The sequence below is a fragment of the Chiloscyllium punctatum genome, chromosome 12 (genome assembly GCF_047496795.1).
Source record: "Chiloscyllium punctatum isolate Juve2018m chromosome 12, sChiPun1.3, whole genome shotgun sequence".
NCBI lineage: Eukaryota > Metazoa > Chordata > Chondrichthyes > Orectolobiformes > Hemiscylliidae > Chiloscyllium > Chiloscyllium punctatum.
Window position 1 is genome coordinate 17755274 of NC_092750.1, and position 16836 is coordinate 17772109.

General features: G+C 40.6%; 1 protein-coding gene across 2 annotated transcripts in view; it reads left to right on the forward strand.

Moving 5' to 3' along the window:
- The window catches only part of slc38a3b (solute carrier family 38 member 3b), a 136709-nt gene that overhangs the window by 79350 nt on the left and 40523 nt on the right, over positions 1-16836 (forward strand). For both annotated transcript variants that reach the window (XM_072581937.1, XM_072581936.1), the window contains exons 8-10: positions 11545-11627; positions 13427-13485; positions 14692-14859. In XM_072581937.1, coding sequence (XP_072438038.1) covers positions 11545-11627; positions 13427-13485; positions 14692-14859 — 310 coding nt within the window. The remainder of the gene's footprint in view (positions 1-11544; positions 11628-13426; positions 13486-14691; positions 14860-16836) is intronic.

Consider the following 16836-nt stretch of genomic DNA (forward strand, 5'->3'; position numbering starts at 1 on the left):
TGGGCAGCTCCTGACTTCATGTCTATTCAACAGGTATTAAGGTTATGCACAGTGTAACCATGCGGAGGTTTTGTTTATTTACCCGGGTAGAGATTAAGTCAAATGTCACAGCAGTTGTATTTGCCGAATGATGATTTCCTGTTGATTCAGCACGTTAGCAGTTAAAGGTAAATTGTTAGGTAGCAGGAGTTGTTTTGGAGTTTCACCTTATTTACCAATGCACAGATGAAGAAAATTAAATATTAAACCAGGGTGCAAAACAAGGCCCTTACCTGTGCAAGTGCTGAAACAGGGCTGTTCCTAAACATTTGTCAGTTGACTAGCTGTTCACAAAAAAATGGCACAACTCCCAGTAAGGCCTTGACAGTGAAGAGAACTAGGCAGCTGCAAAGATGTAGAGGCTGTTCGCTCCCTGATCTATAAAGGGACTGTTCTAGCTGTAACTGGCTGTGGTGACTGGAAATTTTATTAAGGCCAGGGGTTCCTCTGGTGCAATCATGAAGTGCCATGCCATGCCAGGTTTAATAAAGAGTGGGGTTTTTTTCCAGTCAGTGTTTCATTTGCTTTTCCATTCGCCCTTCAACGTCACTGCCAAGGCCAACATTTGTTGCTGATCCTAATTACCCTGGAGAAGATGATGCCGAACTGTTGCATTTTGAAGCAAGTGCAATCTTAGCAATGTTTGCATCAGCCACCCCAGGAAGTGGTGTGATTGCTGTATAAACATGGTACATAAACAGGATTACAGGCCACAATATTAACAAATAGGAATGCATTCACTCACAGCCACTCCATTATGGCCCCGTTTAGAGTAGACAAGAATTATTAAGGTAAAAACAATGACTGCAGATGCTGGAAACCAGAGTTTAGATTAGAGTGGCGCTGGAAAAGCACAGCAGGTCAGGCAGCATCCGAGGAGCAGTAAAATCGACGTTTCGGGCAAAAGCCCTTCATCAGGAATACAGGCAGAGTGCCTGAAGGGCGGAGAGATAAATGAGAGGAGGGTGCGGGTGGGGAGAAAGCAAGAATTATTAAGGGGCTGTTAGCAAGAAAGCAAGAATTATTAAAGGGCTGGTAGTGAACAGCCAGGCAAAGGATGAATAAATAGTCAGGCCAAATACACTGCTCACTTGGCTTTTGAATCATGCATTCTGTAGTGGGGTGACTAAATAGAGAATTGGACATGAAGAAGGAAATTCAGAATCATAGAATCCTGACAGCATGGAAGCAGGCCATTTGCACCGCAGAGTCTACAACCACCCTCTGAAGAGCATCCCACCCAGCCCTATCCCTTGCCCTCTCTCTGCAGTTTTGCATTTCCCATGCTAATCCATTCAGCCTACACATCCCTGGACACTATGGGAAATTTACCATGGCTAATCTACCTAACATCTTTGGACTCTGGGAGGAAACCCACGCAGGAAAAGACATGCAAACCCCACACAGTCACCAGAGGGTGGGATCAAACCTGCATCCCTGGTGCTGTGAGGCAGCAGTGCTAACCACTGAACCATCGTGTCACCCACTTTTTGTTGTGCAAAGAGACTGGAGCTAGTGGGATTATTCTCATTACAACAACCAGAACTTACATTTATATAGCATCTTTAACACAATGAAGCACCCCAAGACTTCACAGAAGTGTTATAAAAGGAAGTGCGAAATCATGCCACATAAGGAAATATTATATTAAGTGACCCAAAAGCTTGGTCAAAGAGGGAGGGTCTTGACAAGTGTTTGAAAGGATGAGAGTGAGGTTAAGAGGCAAGGAGTGTTCAGGAGGGAATAACAGAGCTAGGCAACTGAAGATACAATCTGAACAAAAGGCCAGAGTTCAAATATGGGCATTTAAGAAATTTGATGGAGATGTTCAAAATTATGAGAGGCTTTAATGGAGAGCATGGGGGAAATTATTTTCAATTGCATGAGGTTTAGTAACCAGAGGGCACAGATTTACAAAAATTGACAAAAAAAGATTGACAGGAGATGAAATCAATTTGTTTGCATTCGATGAATGATTATAATCTGAAACTTACTGCTGGAAAAGATCTGGGAGCAGATTTAATTAGAAATTCTGACAGAGGTGAGGAAAAGTAGGGGAGTGGAACTAATTGACAGATCTTTCAGACACAGGCATGATCTTAATTTTGGAGGAAGCTGCCACCACAACAACAAAAATTAAGCTAAAATATTTGTGTAAAAATTTCATCTTAAAACAGGATTTAAAATAGATTATAAAAATCACACAGTAACAAGGTATCATTGATTTGTGCAATTCATTGAATCATCGATGGAGATGCAGTCCAGCAAGAAGTGATTTGGCCTATCTGTGCCTTTGATAGATCTATCCATTAATGATCCTGCTTTTTCTGCAAACCCCTGAAATATTTCAAGGATTCAAGTGTTTCTCTGGTTCTCTTTTGTAAATTACTAGTGCAACTGCTTCCAATACCCCTTCAGGCAGTTTATTCCAGATCACAACAGCTCGTTACTAAAAAGGCTTACTCTTGCTATGACTGGCTCTTTCATCGGTTTCTTTAAATCTGTGCCATCTGGTTATCGGTCCTTCTACTGCCGGAAGCAGTAAATCCTGGTCTGGATTAGATTCCCTACAGTGTGAAAACAGGCCCTTCGGTCCAACAAGTCCACACTGACCCCCTGAAGAGTAAGCCACCCAGACCCATTTCCCCTCTGACTAATGCACCTAACACTATGGGCAATTTAGCAAGGCCTGCAAGTTTGGACTGTGGAAGCAACCAGATGAAACCCACACAGACACAGGGAGAATATGCAAACTCCACACAGTCAATCACCCAAGGATGGGATTGAACCCAGTTCCCTGTCACCCAAGGATGGGATTGAACCCAGTTCCCTGGCACTGTGAGGCAGCAGTGCTAACCATTCAGCTACCATGCCACCTCAATCTACTTTACTAAAGTCATTGCTGACTTTGAACATCTTTCTGAAATCTCCTCTTAATACTCTCTGCTCTCAGAAAAACACCAGTCTTTACATCAATTTGAAGTTTCACATCCCTAATACAGTTCTACCATTGTACCTTCTCGAAGACCTTGACACTTTTCCTAAAACTTGATGCCCAGAATTATTCACAGTATCTGGCTGCAACCTTATTAATATCTTATACAGGGGAAACAAAACTCCACTGCTTTTGCACTCTATTCTGCAATTAATAAATCCAGTAATCCTACACAAGGTATTAATAACTTTTTCAATTTGTTCAGCCAATTTGTTTGTATGCCTCCCACCCAACTTCCCATCTTTGTTCATATGTCCCTTTTAAATTGCAGCATTGTATTGATAGTGCCTTATCTTGATCGCCACACAAAAATCCTTTGAATTTTATCTGCCATTTATTAGCCCTTCCTCCAATGTTATCCTGACATCTGTTACAATTTTAATCATTGTTAACTACATTTTTGTGTGGTTCTGTGCCATCTGCAAACTTTGAAATTATGTATACCCAATTCCAAATTTTTATCTCTAATAGACTCCTCACTCACAGTGTTAGGCTGATTGAATTGGAATTCCTGCAGTGTGGGAACATGCCCTTCGACCCAACAAGTCCACACCGACCCTCCGAAGAGTAACCCACCCAGACCCCTACATTTACACTTGACTAATAACCTACACTATGGGCAATTTCCCACAGCCAAGTCACCTGACCTGCACATCTTTGGATTGTGAAAGAAAACCCACCCAGACACGGGGAGAATGTGCAAACTCCACATAGACAGTCACCCGAGGCTGGAATCAGACCCAGATCCCTGAAGCTGAGAGGCAGCAGTGCTAACCACTGAGCCACTGTGCCGTCTAATTGGTCTGTTGACGTTGGGTTTGTCGTTCTTCCCTTGCTAAAACAGGATTGATACAGTCTTACAGAGACAGAAATATCAATAAAGTGATGGGGGGGATTGTGAGGGAGGGAGTTACAATTGATGCCACTGATCGATGCTTTTCGCAGAAAGACAGTTGAAATTGTGGAGTCTCATAGGCAAAGCTATGAATCAGTCTTTCTTTGAGGTAAGTTTAAGATATTGATGCTTTTGCAAGGAAGCTGCATTGCATTTCCAATTTTTTTTCTTTTAAATTTATTTTCTTCTGCTCCATCACATCCTCAGAGGTTTTCAATGGCTGATGGAGAAACAATCAAAGATTCAGGACCTCTGTAATGGCAAGAACTATACTTCCTGTCAAAGCTGTTCATTAAGTGCCACACTGTATCTTAGATCTAAAGTAGATGCTTAAAGAGGTCCCAGTGTAATTCATCGATTTATTTTGTGCAACATTGGCTCATCATTCTGTTTTCCATAGAAGACACATCAAGTTTATTTTGCAGAGTGCATAGTTGAAACCTTTTAAAGTAATCTGGTAATGCATGGGATGAATGTAGTCTGTGCTAGTAGTGAAAAGGTTAAGAGGTTCGCATGGCTTGGCTGCAGATTTCCATTACATTCCCACCTCTATTCTGAGGTAACAGCTTTTGACTATAAAATGTAACAGAGTTACGAAGCTTAGGCCAAAGATTGCTACTACTGTTTCGGCCAAAGTGAAACACTGGGTTCTTTCAAGCAAAAGTGGAATCAGCAATGGGAGTGCTATTGGTGCCTCAATTTGCCCTATATCCAGGACAAGGCTCAATGAGATCATTTGGAGAAAACAAAGTGGAAATGGAACACTGGTTGGCATCCTACTGATACAATGTAAAGGCCAACACTTAAAAAAATACTGAGGCGTTGTTTAAGATAGTCATCCAAAACAGAGGCTTTGGATTAACATTGAGAGGCAGTGACTATCCACAGAGGTGTGTCTCAGTGCATTTTGCCTCTAGAATGTTACATAATTCTACACAATTTTCAAAATACACAGAAAATGGACTCAATGTTCCTCAGCCTGACATGACCACATATTTACTGCTGCCAATAAAATTTTTCAAAGGCAAGGTTGGCATTCATTGCCTCCCCCTTTCAAAATTTTTTTCACGGGACATGGGCATCGCTGGCTAAGCCAACATTTATTGTCCATCCCTAATTGCTATGGAGAAGGTGACGCAAGCTGCCTTCTTGAAATGCTGCTATCCTTGGGGTGCAGGGACATAATGCTGTTGGGGAAGGTGTTCCAAGACTGTGATTCCACAACCGTGAAGGAATGGTGGTAAGTCAGGATGGTGAGTGGCTTGGAGGCGAACCTGCACAAGGTGGTTTTCCCATGAATCCACTGCCCTCGTCCCTCGGAGACAGAAGTTCTGGGTTGGGAAGGTGCTGTCAAAGAAGACAGGGAGAACATCTCTAGTGTACCTTGCAGCTGGTACATACTGATCCCAACCTACATTCCTGGTGAACTGAGTAAATTGTGAAAGTGGTGGATGGGGTGTCAATCAAATAGGATGCCTGAAAGTATTGGGTTTCTTGAGTGTCATGGGACCTGAACCCATCCAGGCAAGTGGAGAGTATTCCATCAGACTACTGATTTGTGCCTTGATGATGGACAGACTTTGGAGAGACTGGAGGTAAGTTACTCCTACAAGATCCTTTGCCTCTAACCTGCAATTGTAACCACAGTATTTAATAGACTAGTCCAGTTCAGTTTCTGAACATTGAAGCCCTGGGATATTTATAGTGGATATTCAGTGATAGTAATGCTATTGAACATTAAGGGACAATGGTTAGATTCTCTCTTGTTAGGGATGGTCATTGCCTAGCACTTGAGTGCTTAGAATGTTACTTGCAATTTAACAACCCAGCCTGGATGCTGTCCGCATCTTCTTGCATATGAATGTGGACTGCTTTGGTATTTAAGAAGTCAGAAATGGTGCTGAACATAGTACAATCATCAGTGAGCTTCCCTCTCCCCACCCACTCGCCCCCTCACCCCCTTACCCCCTTCTAACCTAGCAATGGAGGGAAGATCATTGAAGATGGTTAAACCTAAGACTTGACTCTTCACTTTTAGGGACCCTCTTGTGGTGCAAAGGTAGAGTCTCTACCCCTGAACTGTGCAGTCTGGGTTATGTCCACCTGCTGCAGAAGTGTATAGTAACATCTTTGAACAGGTTGGTTAGAAAAATAAGGTTTTTAAAAAATTACTCTGAGAAACTGGGGAGGGGCCTCTTTGGTACTATGGTATTGCCCCTATCTCTGAACCAGAAGGTCTTTTTTTCAAATCTGCCTTGCTCCAGTGGTGTGCCATGATATATCTGAAAAGATTCACTGAAAATAATTAGGAGCTAGGGCTCTGTGGTGGTGCACTGGTAATGACCCTAACTCTGGTTTAGGAGGTCTGTGTTCAAATCTCACCTGATCCAGAGGCATTTGTGATAACATCTCTGAACTGATTGATTTAAAAAATATCCAGTCTGAGGAACCCACACAGCGAGGTTTGGAGTTGAAGATGATTGAGCTCCAACAACCACATTTGCCCTGGAGAGTGATGATGGCTAATTATCTTGAATCTCTGGTTTGATTCATCTGAGTGGCTTGTTAGACCGCTTCGGAGGGCAGGTAACAGGAGACAAATTTAAATATCTAGCTAACAGACTCATTGTCACAACACCTGTGTATTCATCAAGTGGTTTCACAACAGGCAGAGCAAAATGAGGTAAACGTCAAACCAGGCTAACTGCACTTAACGGCTTGCCTCCATGTTGTAAACTCTATGTGTTGCTGCACCTTAGGACCTGTGATGGAAATATTTAGGCATCAATCTTACCCCATCCTGGTGCGGAGTTGGAGCTCCGGTTGAATGAATCATGTTGATCATGAATCAGTTAGAGAAGTGAAAGTTGGATTTAATTTCATCTTTTGGGATGTGAGTTTTGCAGGTATGTGAATGCAATCCTGTTCAAAACCTTAACATTGCCTCAACATGAATTTACCTCCTAATCCCTTCCACTCTTTCCAACCTGATCTGTACCAGGACCCTCGGCCTGTCACCTTGCCTGCGAACAAAAGCACAGCCCCACTTGACATGGTACGAAAGCACGATGTTAACCTGTCTGAAGCCTGTCCATTAGCACAGAGTTAAAATCCGGCCCAGTGTGTTCTAAACAGTTTATCGCTGGGGAAGAAATACTGGGAAAAGTGTGTGAGTTTCTTTCTGATACACTTTTGCCAATCATCTCTGTGACCAGGCAAGATGCCAGGCAGGAAATGGACACTCATGCTGATGCAAAAGCAAAGCATAGAAATGAGCAAAAAGGTGTGGACAATGGTAAGCAGCTGGACCAGCCTTTACAAAGTTATTATAAGCTGCACAATGCCAGCTTCCTATAAAATCCTGTAAACTTGCACACTGTTGACACCTTAAGTGTGTGACTCATAGGTTCAATCCCCATTTAGTTTCATTTCAATCTCCAGCACACCACTTTCCTTCAGCTCAGTTGCGTCAGAGCTGGGAATGAAACCATGTAATCCACTTAACCTGGGAGGCCAAGTCCACAACCACTGGAACCTGGCACTTGGGAATGGCTGCTGATCTTTGAGAGAGCTCATTCAGACCTGCAGAATGGAAAATCACTGGGTGCTGAACTGTAACATGGCAACCAGGACTGCTCCAGCATTCGAGATTTCTGACAGTGCTGCCTGTTAAGGTCAGTACATGTGTAGTGCCTTTCTATGTCAAAAGATCTTCAAAATGCTTCATTCCATTAATTGCTTTCTTCAAATTGCATTCAAAGTTGCTTTGTTGATAAACAAGATGTGAAAGTGTTAGTGCAGTATCTACTGTTTTTTAACATCTGTGCTGCTCATTGGAAGCAAATTCCCAGAAGAGTTCTTAAATAGGCATTGGGCTGTAATTAGTATATGCCTGCTTTAGGCGGCTGTGTGTCATGCCTCAAAACTGGCCCCAACCAATTTAGCCAGTCCACGTGATAATATATATTTGGCACAGACTGTCCCACTCCTAAATTTGTCAGTGTTGTGCCTCTTTATTTAGTTAGTAAATGCTGCATGTCAATTTCTAACTCCATAAGTCCAAAATTAGTTGCAAATTAAATACAATTGGATTTTTAAAATATTCCATTTCACTTCTGTTTTATCACACTTTATAAAGAAGTGCTACACAATGGTAGCCAGTTTATTTTTGATACATTAGCTAAGTGGCTTTTTTTTACAGGAACATTGGCTGTCTTTTTCTGCATTAGAGGAGAGGGAATATAGTCAGGTTGGATCCTGACCTAAGTTATTGTGCACACATAAACACGCATATACAGACACACAATCTGCATACATTTACACCTCACACACACATTTGTACACGTACCATCTATCACTTTACACAAACACACACATTACATACATATGTATGTACACATTGTATGCATACACAGTGCATTACACACATATACACAGCACACATACATATCCATATACACGTACCATATGCACACGTTTTCATTTTTCAGAAGGAATTATTGGACAGTAAAGGTCAGAGCCCATCTAATTCTTCACTTTCCCAGGAAGAATACACAGCCTGACCTGATTTAAACAAGTTCTCTTGGTTTTTGATTTTGATTTGATTTGATTTATTTTTGTCACATATACTGAGATACAGTGAAAAGTTCTGATTTGCATTCTAGCAAGACAAATCATGCCTTACATAAGTACATCAGGGTGAACAGAGTGCAGATTATAGTGTTACAGCTACAGAGAAAGATCAACTCTAATATATGAAAGATCCGTGCAGAAGTCTGATAACAGTGGGGAAAAAGCTGTACTTAAATCTGTTGGTGCATGGTTTCAAACTTTTGTATCTTGCACTGTAGAGAGGGACCAATAAAATCCAGGTTTTGTCTCTTTAGTGGTTTGACTTGATAACACCAAAAGAATCACGGATGTTATTTTGTGAGTTTGATAAGTGTCTTGAGTAGGATGCTCCGTCATCAATAATTCTGTTCAAATAACATGCCAGTTGACTAATTACAAATAAATAGCATAAGGTAGAGGTAAATATTAATTTTAAAACATATCAATTGGACTGTTTCTGATAATTCCACTGCAAACCACAGTTTCCACAATCTGTAGTCAGCTGAAGAGTCAGGTGTCTGAATTAGGTAATTAAAAAAAAAAAATTGATATTGTTGCCTCTGCTAGAATTCATCATCTCCCTCCCAATTTTCTTAACTTTCTTCCAGCTTTTCTAAGGCCTACTGCGGCTCACGCCTACATCTACACTGTCTTGGTCTAGATGCTGGGAAATGTGAAGGGTCAGCCCGAAGTAACTCTGATGATTTCTTTTCGTTTTGAAGTCCAGTTGACCATGGCTGAGTTTATCAGTGGCCATGACTGGTTGCTAGTTGATTGTTTCAAAGGAAATAAGTAGTGTCAAAACTCTCGCATGGAAGCAACATGAGTCTCCAATCAGTTCTCCAATGGGTAGGAGAGACTCTTGTTGCCGATATTCAATCAAGCCCAATAATATTTTTAGGGGCAATGAAATGTTAGCTTGAAAGATCCATGCAAATATGACACAGTTTACCAAGTGGTGAGTAACTCAAAAAATATTTATGCACTGTTGGTTTGGATATACAGTCGACTAATGACAGCATCAGCCAACTGTGCATCAAGTACTCTAAATGACTGGAAAACAGTATATTCTGTATTGACATTGGTCCTTTTCTTAAAGAGAATATTCAATGTCACTGATTTATCAATACTGACGTAGGAGATCTGTTTCAGAGTTAATATGTTGAGGACTGCAGCATGCCCTTCATATTCCAGGAGAGGATCATTATGTTGGTTCCAGGGCATGCCATTGTAAAATCACAGAGCACAATATTTGTGTTCACCTAATCCTTGCCAGGCGATTGTTCAGAGTGAGAAGAGATTCACATTTCGATACTGCTTTATCACGTCTCTTCAAACAATCATAAAGTGCCCTGTGGAATCACTTTGAAGTAGTGATTTAATCAGTTCGTGATCAGCAGATTCCTGCAAACATGAAGTGATAAAATGACCCGTTAGTCTTTTCGTTTTGATTAAAGAGGAAATTTATATTAAAAAATGATCATCATGTTCCTGAAACATAGGAGCTGGCAAATAAGTCTCAGTTTAATTTCCAAGCTACTACTCTGAAATGTCAGTCTCGATTAATTTAGCAACTGCTACATTGGGAATTGAGGTCATCAGCTTGAACTCAGACAGAAGAGTGCAACAAACTGAGCCAAGGTGACAACTGGAAGGAGCTTATCAAAGTAGTGATGCTTCCAAAACCTGAGTTAAAAATCAGCATTTGGTTCACCTCTGGGTGCTCATAACACAAGAGATCACATGAGCACAGTCCAACCTAAGAACCCGGAGAAAGAAACCTGTTATCACAGCAGTTCAAATTGTAATGAGTACAGGGATGTTAATGGAATTCACAAAATGGGTTCAATCCTTCAGACATTGGAAAAGACATTCAGCTGACTGCTTTGGACCTGAAAATGAACATTTGAAAGTCTGGTGGTGACCTTGTGCCTAGTTGCTCACCTGAATCATCTGTTAGGCAGTACATTAAAAAGGCACCCAGTGTTTATAGAAGACACCATTTCGATCTGTAAATTGGGATGCTGTACTTATTCTAGGAACTTGTTGCTGTTTTCCAGTACAAGTAGGTGAGTTATGTTTAAATGCCTGGCCCTAGGAGAAAGTGAGGACTGCAGATGCTGGAGCGCCAGGGTCGAAAAGAAGGGCTGATGCCCATAATGTCAACTCTCTTCAGCTCCTTGGATGCTGCCTGAACTGCTGTGCTTTTCCAGCGCCACGCTTTTCGACTCCAAGTGCCAGTCCCATCATTCCAGGTGCTGGGAGTGACCTAACCAACAGTCTTTAAAGGAGGGAGGATGGGAAATACACCAGTAAAAAGATTTACATTATTTAAATTCTTAGATTACTTTAAAATTCATTATTGGGGTTTGAACCTGGGTGGAAGAGCAGCATACTAAGTGTACAATCGCCGTTAAATTGAAATTTGCATTTTCCAAGACGGTTTCTCAGTTGAGCAGTGAATGGTTTCCCTGATTAAAAGTCATCATCCCAAATAGTCTCCATGCTTTGCTCAAATTGAAGGCGAGATGGTCTGTTAATGGTGAAGTCACTGGAACCGTAATCCAGAGACATGTGGGAATGCTGGATTTTAAAATGAATTAATAAATCTGAAATATAAAGTTGCTCAAAGTAAAGATGACAGTTGATTATTGTAAAAGTTCATCTGGTTCACCGATGCAAATTGTGGAAGGAAATCTGCCTAGATCTGGTCTAGAAGTGATTCCATAAACACAGCAGTGCGGTTGACTCTTAACTGCCCTTATCAATGGCAAGCCATCCATTCAAGATCAATCAGAGGTGGACAATAAATGCTGACCTCATCAGTGATGTCCACATGCAATGCAATGAATAAACAAGTTGTCTGTGTTGTACATTTACAGTGTCCTCTGTCATAATCTCAGACTTATTTATTTAAAACAACTTTGCATTTGACTTATTATTTCTGATGATTTCTGACTTTGATGTGTGCAAACTTTGATTTTAGTTTCATCTCCTTTTTCAGTGAGTGGTACCTGAATGGAAACTATCTGGTCATCATGGCATCTGTCACGGTCGTTTTGCCTCTAGCATTAATGAAACAACTTGGTTAGTATTCTTCTGTAAAATAATCTTGTGTGCTTAATATCTCTGTGAAATAGTGTAACGAGATCAGCTTTCACTGCTATTGTGTAATCCGTCACATTGAGGTACTGGATAGTGAAAGAATGGGAACAAATTGTCCACGAAGGTTGAATTATATAGTTTGCTGCAGACATGGATTTATTCCAGATGCTAGAAATCTGAAATAAGAACAGAAAATGCTGGAAATACTCAGCAGGTCTGGTGAAAAGTCTTTGACCTGAAAAATTGAGCTGGAGTTTCGTATCGGGCTTTGAAAATGCAAGTCAAGCCACTTCCCATGTTCAGAAATACAGACTTATCACAGCTTCCTATACTAACCATATTTCTATCTCCCAGAGATGTGGGTGGATGAAGCTAGAGTTTTCCGAGTCTCAAGAAGGTGTTGAAGGAGCTACAGTGCCATGACCCATCCATGTCCTTTCATAGAACATAGAACATAGAACAATACAGCACAGAACAGGCCCTTCGGCCCACGATGTTGTGCCGAACATTTGTCCTACTTAAGCACCCATCCATGTACCTATCCAATTACCGCTTAAAGGTCACCAATGATTCTGACTCTGCCACTCCCACAGGCAGCGCATTCCATGCCCCCACCACTCTCTGGGTAAAGAAACTTTCATAGTCTAACCATACAACATCGCCCCCATTGGTCCCAAGATCAATAGTTCTCAACCTTTTGAAACTTAACCAAGCATTCGTAATAACCCCAGCTATCAAAACAAATCAACAGTATGGTCCACTGAAACTGAAATTGCAGATCTCATTCAAGGTACAATAGTGTTCCTTTCAATGCAGATTGCATGTCAACAAATTAACTGTGGTATCTGCTTAAAGTTTTTTATATACAATATCATAATTGGAATCATGACAAGAGAGCTTCCCAGTACATGACCTCCAATTTTGAATGAGCTGGGATCTAGAACTGAAAGAGTTTAAACAAAATCAGAAAACAATCCACAATCTCCTTCAGACCCCAGGATTTGATAGAGTCTACAGCACACAAACAGAGCACACAGACTTAACAGTACATGCCAGTGTTTATGCTACAAGTGAGTCACTTCCTACATTTCTTGATTGAAGTTGATCAACACAATCCTCTATTCTCTTCTTCCTCATGCACACATGTGCATTTACCAATTTGTTGCAATGGTACACCAAAAAGTTCTGCAAGCCCCCACCAGTTAGTCACACCCTGAGGATCATTTTAAAACACAAGGAGAAAATGAAATTCGCTGCACTGGCTGCTGAAGTACTTGAGTCTAATTTGAAAAAAATGAATTCATAGCCACGGGAGGTGTAATTACATCGGAATGTCTGTCAAATTGAATGCTCGTTAATTATTGATGTACTGTAGAAATTTGAAAGATTGGAGATGATTCAACTTAAATTCCCAATAATGAGATGGAGCAAAGAATTAGGTCACAGTTATTTTCAGTAATCCTTCATGGTTTTCCGAGCCTTTTATTGAGTAATTTTCCAAAATCGGGCACTGTTTTGTCATCTGAATTGAGGGGAGAAGATTCAACAAGAAGTGACTGCAATTAGACAGTCTGTGGTCAGCAGTTTTTAAGTGAAAAACAGAGGGCCAAGGGTTACTGAGAAGGGTACAAGTGTGCAAAACATCTTTTCAGCCAACGAATGGATTCAGATGAATAAAATTCCCCAATACAACTCTCATTTTAACTATATCAGAGGGAGTTCTATTGAATATTTTTGGACCACTTGAAAAGTTAATGTTTTTATGCATCTTTTAATTGTAGGCTATCTGGGATATACCAGTGGTTTCTCCTTGAGCTGCATGGTTTTCTTTTTAATTGTGGTAAGTATGCTAACATCAGTAGCTTGATAATAGAACTAAGCTCCTTCTACAGAGGATAAATGATGAAAAGACAGTGCATTTAGCACAGTTGTATTCTACAAACAATGGTAATCTGAGGTTTGGAACGGGTTTTGGGCATTTCTGATTGCTAACTCAACTCCATTTGTTGCCTTTGATGTAAATTCTATAGATACCCATTAAAAAAATATTGATCATAATCTCAAAAACCTCTGCAGCTGCAAGTTATTGTTAAAATATAAAGTGAGAGTTTTTGGTGTGTTTATTGTCTTGTATCAGCTGTGGTTCAGTTGGAAGTGCTTGTACCTCTGAGTTACAAAGTTTCAAGTTCAAGTCCCACTCTAGATTGAAATCAAGACTGACACACCAGTGCAGTCTGAAAGGGGTACAGCACTTGCAGAGATGCTGTCTTTCAAGTCCCATCTGTTTGCTTGTGTGATTATAAATATTCCATTATACTACTTCAAACTAAAACAGGGGAGTTATCCATTGTGGCCTGGTCAATATTATCTCTCGATCGATATAAAAAAAAAGCATATTATCTTGCTATTATCATGTTTCTGTCTCTGGACGTTTGCTGTGTACAAATTGCAAAAGTAATCTAATTTCCAAAGTACTTCAATAGCCATAAAATGCATTGAAATGTCCAAGGATTATGTGCATGCTATATAAATGCAAGTCTTTTTTAATGTTATAAATTTATAACATTATATAATGTGATAAATCCAGCAATGCTGGAATGTTTAATGTCTTCAAGCATTTGCAACTATTCCAGTAAACTGAAAGTCAAACACAGAACTCTGGTGGTGTCTCAATTTGCAAGAGTGTAACTCAAGCAATTTGCATAAAGATTGCAGTTGAAGACACAAAGGAGCAGAGAGATTAGTTTCACTGATCAAGGGGAAAATTATTGGCTGGTTCAGAGCAAATCTGTCTTCCATTTTTGGATGCTGAGTAGAGGTTTATGGTAGATATCTAGTGGAGAGTTTTAATTATTTCCTGATAGGGTTGGCATTGTTGTGCCAAATTCTTGCCTCAAATATTTTAGTGAGTTACTCAAATACACAAACTTATCTTAATCAAAGTCACTTCTCTTAAAATGCATTTGAAAAATTCATTACAAGTGTGCTAAGAGTTTGTACGTTAATATGGCCAAAAGTAATTTTGATCTTTATGTGGCTGTTTCAGGTGATCTACAAGAAGTTCCAGATTTCCTGCTCATTTAATAACATCCATGCAAATAGTTCCCTTCTGGACAATGTCAACTATGGCAATATTACCAGCTACAACAATAGTGATGTTCACAAAGTCGCTGAGGAACAGTGCACCTCTCAGCTGTTTACCATGAACTCTCAGGTAACTTAACAGCAGGATCCAGTGGAAAATACTTTGAGGTTGTGATCTAGCTCTGACTCTAAGGAGGCCGCCATCTTCCATATTATCATTCCAAGGAAGAGGGGCTGGGATGGAGGCAAGCAAGTGATGAGGTTAAACAAACACTTGCTTCCATTTACTAGGACATCAATCCAGCTATAGTCATGGCTGTCAGACCTTATCCACCCCTCACCTCCCCACAAACACACCCCATCCATGCTTCTTCTCATTGTTCCCATTTCCCCTCCATACATCAGCATTCACTCTGGACATACCTCAGGAATCATGTCATAGAGTCATACAGCATGGAAACAGATCCTTCAATCCAACTAGTCCAAGCCAACCATATTCCGAAACTAAACTAGTCCGAATTGTCTGCATTTGGCTCATATAGCTCCAAACTTCTCCTACTCATGTCCTTATCCAAATGTCTTTTAAATGCTGTAACTGTACCTGCAGCCACCATTTCCACTGACAGTTTATTCCACACCCGAACCACTCTCTGTGTAAAGAAGTTGCCTCTCATGTTCTTTTTAAATCTTTCTCCTCTCACCTGAAAAATGTGGTTCCCTAGTTTAGAACTCCCCCACCCTAGAGAAAAGACCATTATATTCACCTTCTATGCCAGTCATGATTTTATAAACCTCCATATGGTCACCCCTATATCTCCAGTGGAAAAAATCCCAGCCTATCACTTAAACCTTCCATTCCTGGCAACATCCTGGTAAATCTTTTCTGAACCCTCTCCAGTTTAACAACATCCTTCCTGTAGCAGGTTTTCAAAAAGAAAATCCATTCACAGGATGGTGGCTAGTGGCTAATCATTTATTGGCCCAGAGGGCAGTTAAGAGTCACATGTAGGCCAGACCAAATGAGGATGACAGATTACCTTCCCTAAAGGGCATTGGTGAATCAGATGGATTTTTTTCCCTGACAATCGACACTGGTTTCATGGTCCTCATTAGACTATTAATTCAAGATTTTTAATTGAGTCCAAATTCTACTATATGCCATGGTAGGATTCAAAAGTTTGAATCCTACCATGGATCCCCAGATCATTACTAGGGTCTCTGGATTAATAATCTAGTGATAATACCACTAGCCCATGATGTCCCGCACTGCAGAAGAAATCGTTTAAATGGGCATGAGAAAAGGTTAAACTGTCACTCAGCCACACAACATGCTAAAACCAAAACTCAACCATTGGAAGCAAAATTCCCTCAAGCAGTTATTTAGTCATAAAAATAAGCAAACATTTCTTCATGAATCAAATCAAAGATAGACAACCCTTTAGTAACCTCTTAACTCAAACAAACTGTACATATAATTCTTTTCTAAGCTAAGCAGTTGAACTGCTTTGAAGATCAGCCAAGCATTTGAAATATTCAGCTGTCATTACAGCTTCAGGCAATTGAAGTCCCTTTAAAATGAAGGTGCAGATGTTTTGTTTTTCCATTTCAAAGCAAATGACCTGCCAGCCAAAGAATTCCAGGAGCAGGTGGCTGTTCCTTAATTATCCCCTCTTAGAGTTACGTTTACCTTCCCTTTGTGACCCCTCTGAGAAGCCATGAACTACATCGCTAATCAGAGAGGCCCAATTCAATCAAAATTGCATGATGGAGCGGGAGCGGTTTGCATTGGCCAACCTATGATGGAACTAGCAAGATCTGGAATGTTGTCTGCAGGCTAGCTGCTTGTAAACTTTTATTATGCACTGGCAAAAATTGCTAGAAACAGGAATAAGAATAAAAGTCTGACAATCACTTCCACCTGTCAGTTGTAAAAGCCCAGTTCAATAGACAATAGGTGCAAGAGTAGGCCATTCGGCCCTTCGAGCCAGCACCACCATTCATTATGATCATGACTGATCATCCACAATCAGTATCCTGTTCCTGCCTTATCCCCAACTAGACAATAGACAGTGAAAATCTGGGCCTCTGAATCTGTAATCCAAAGCAT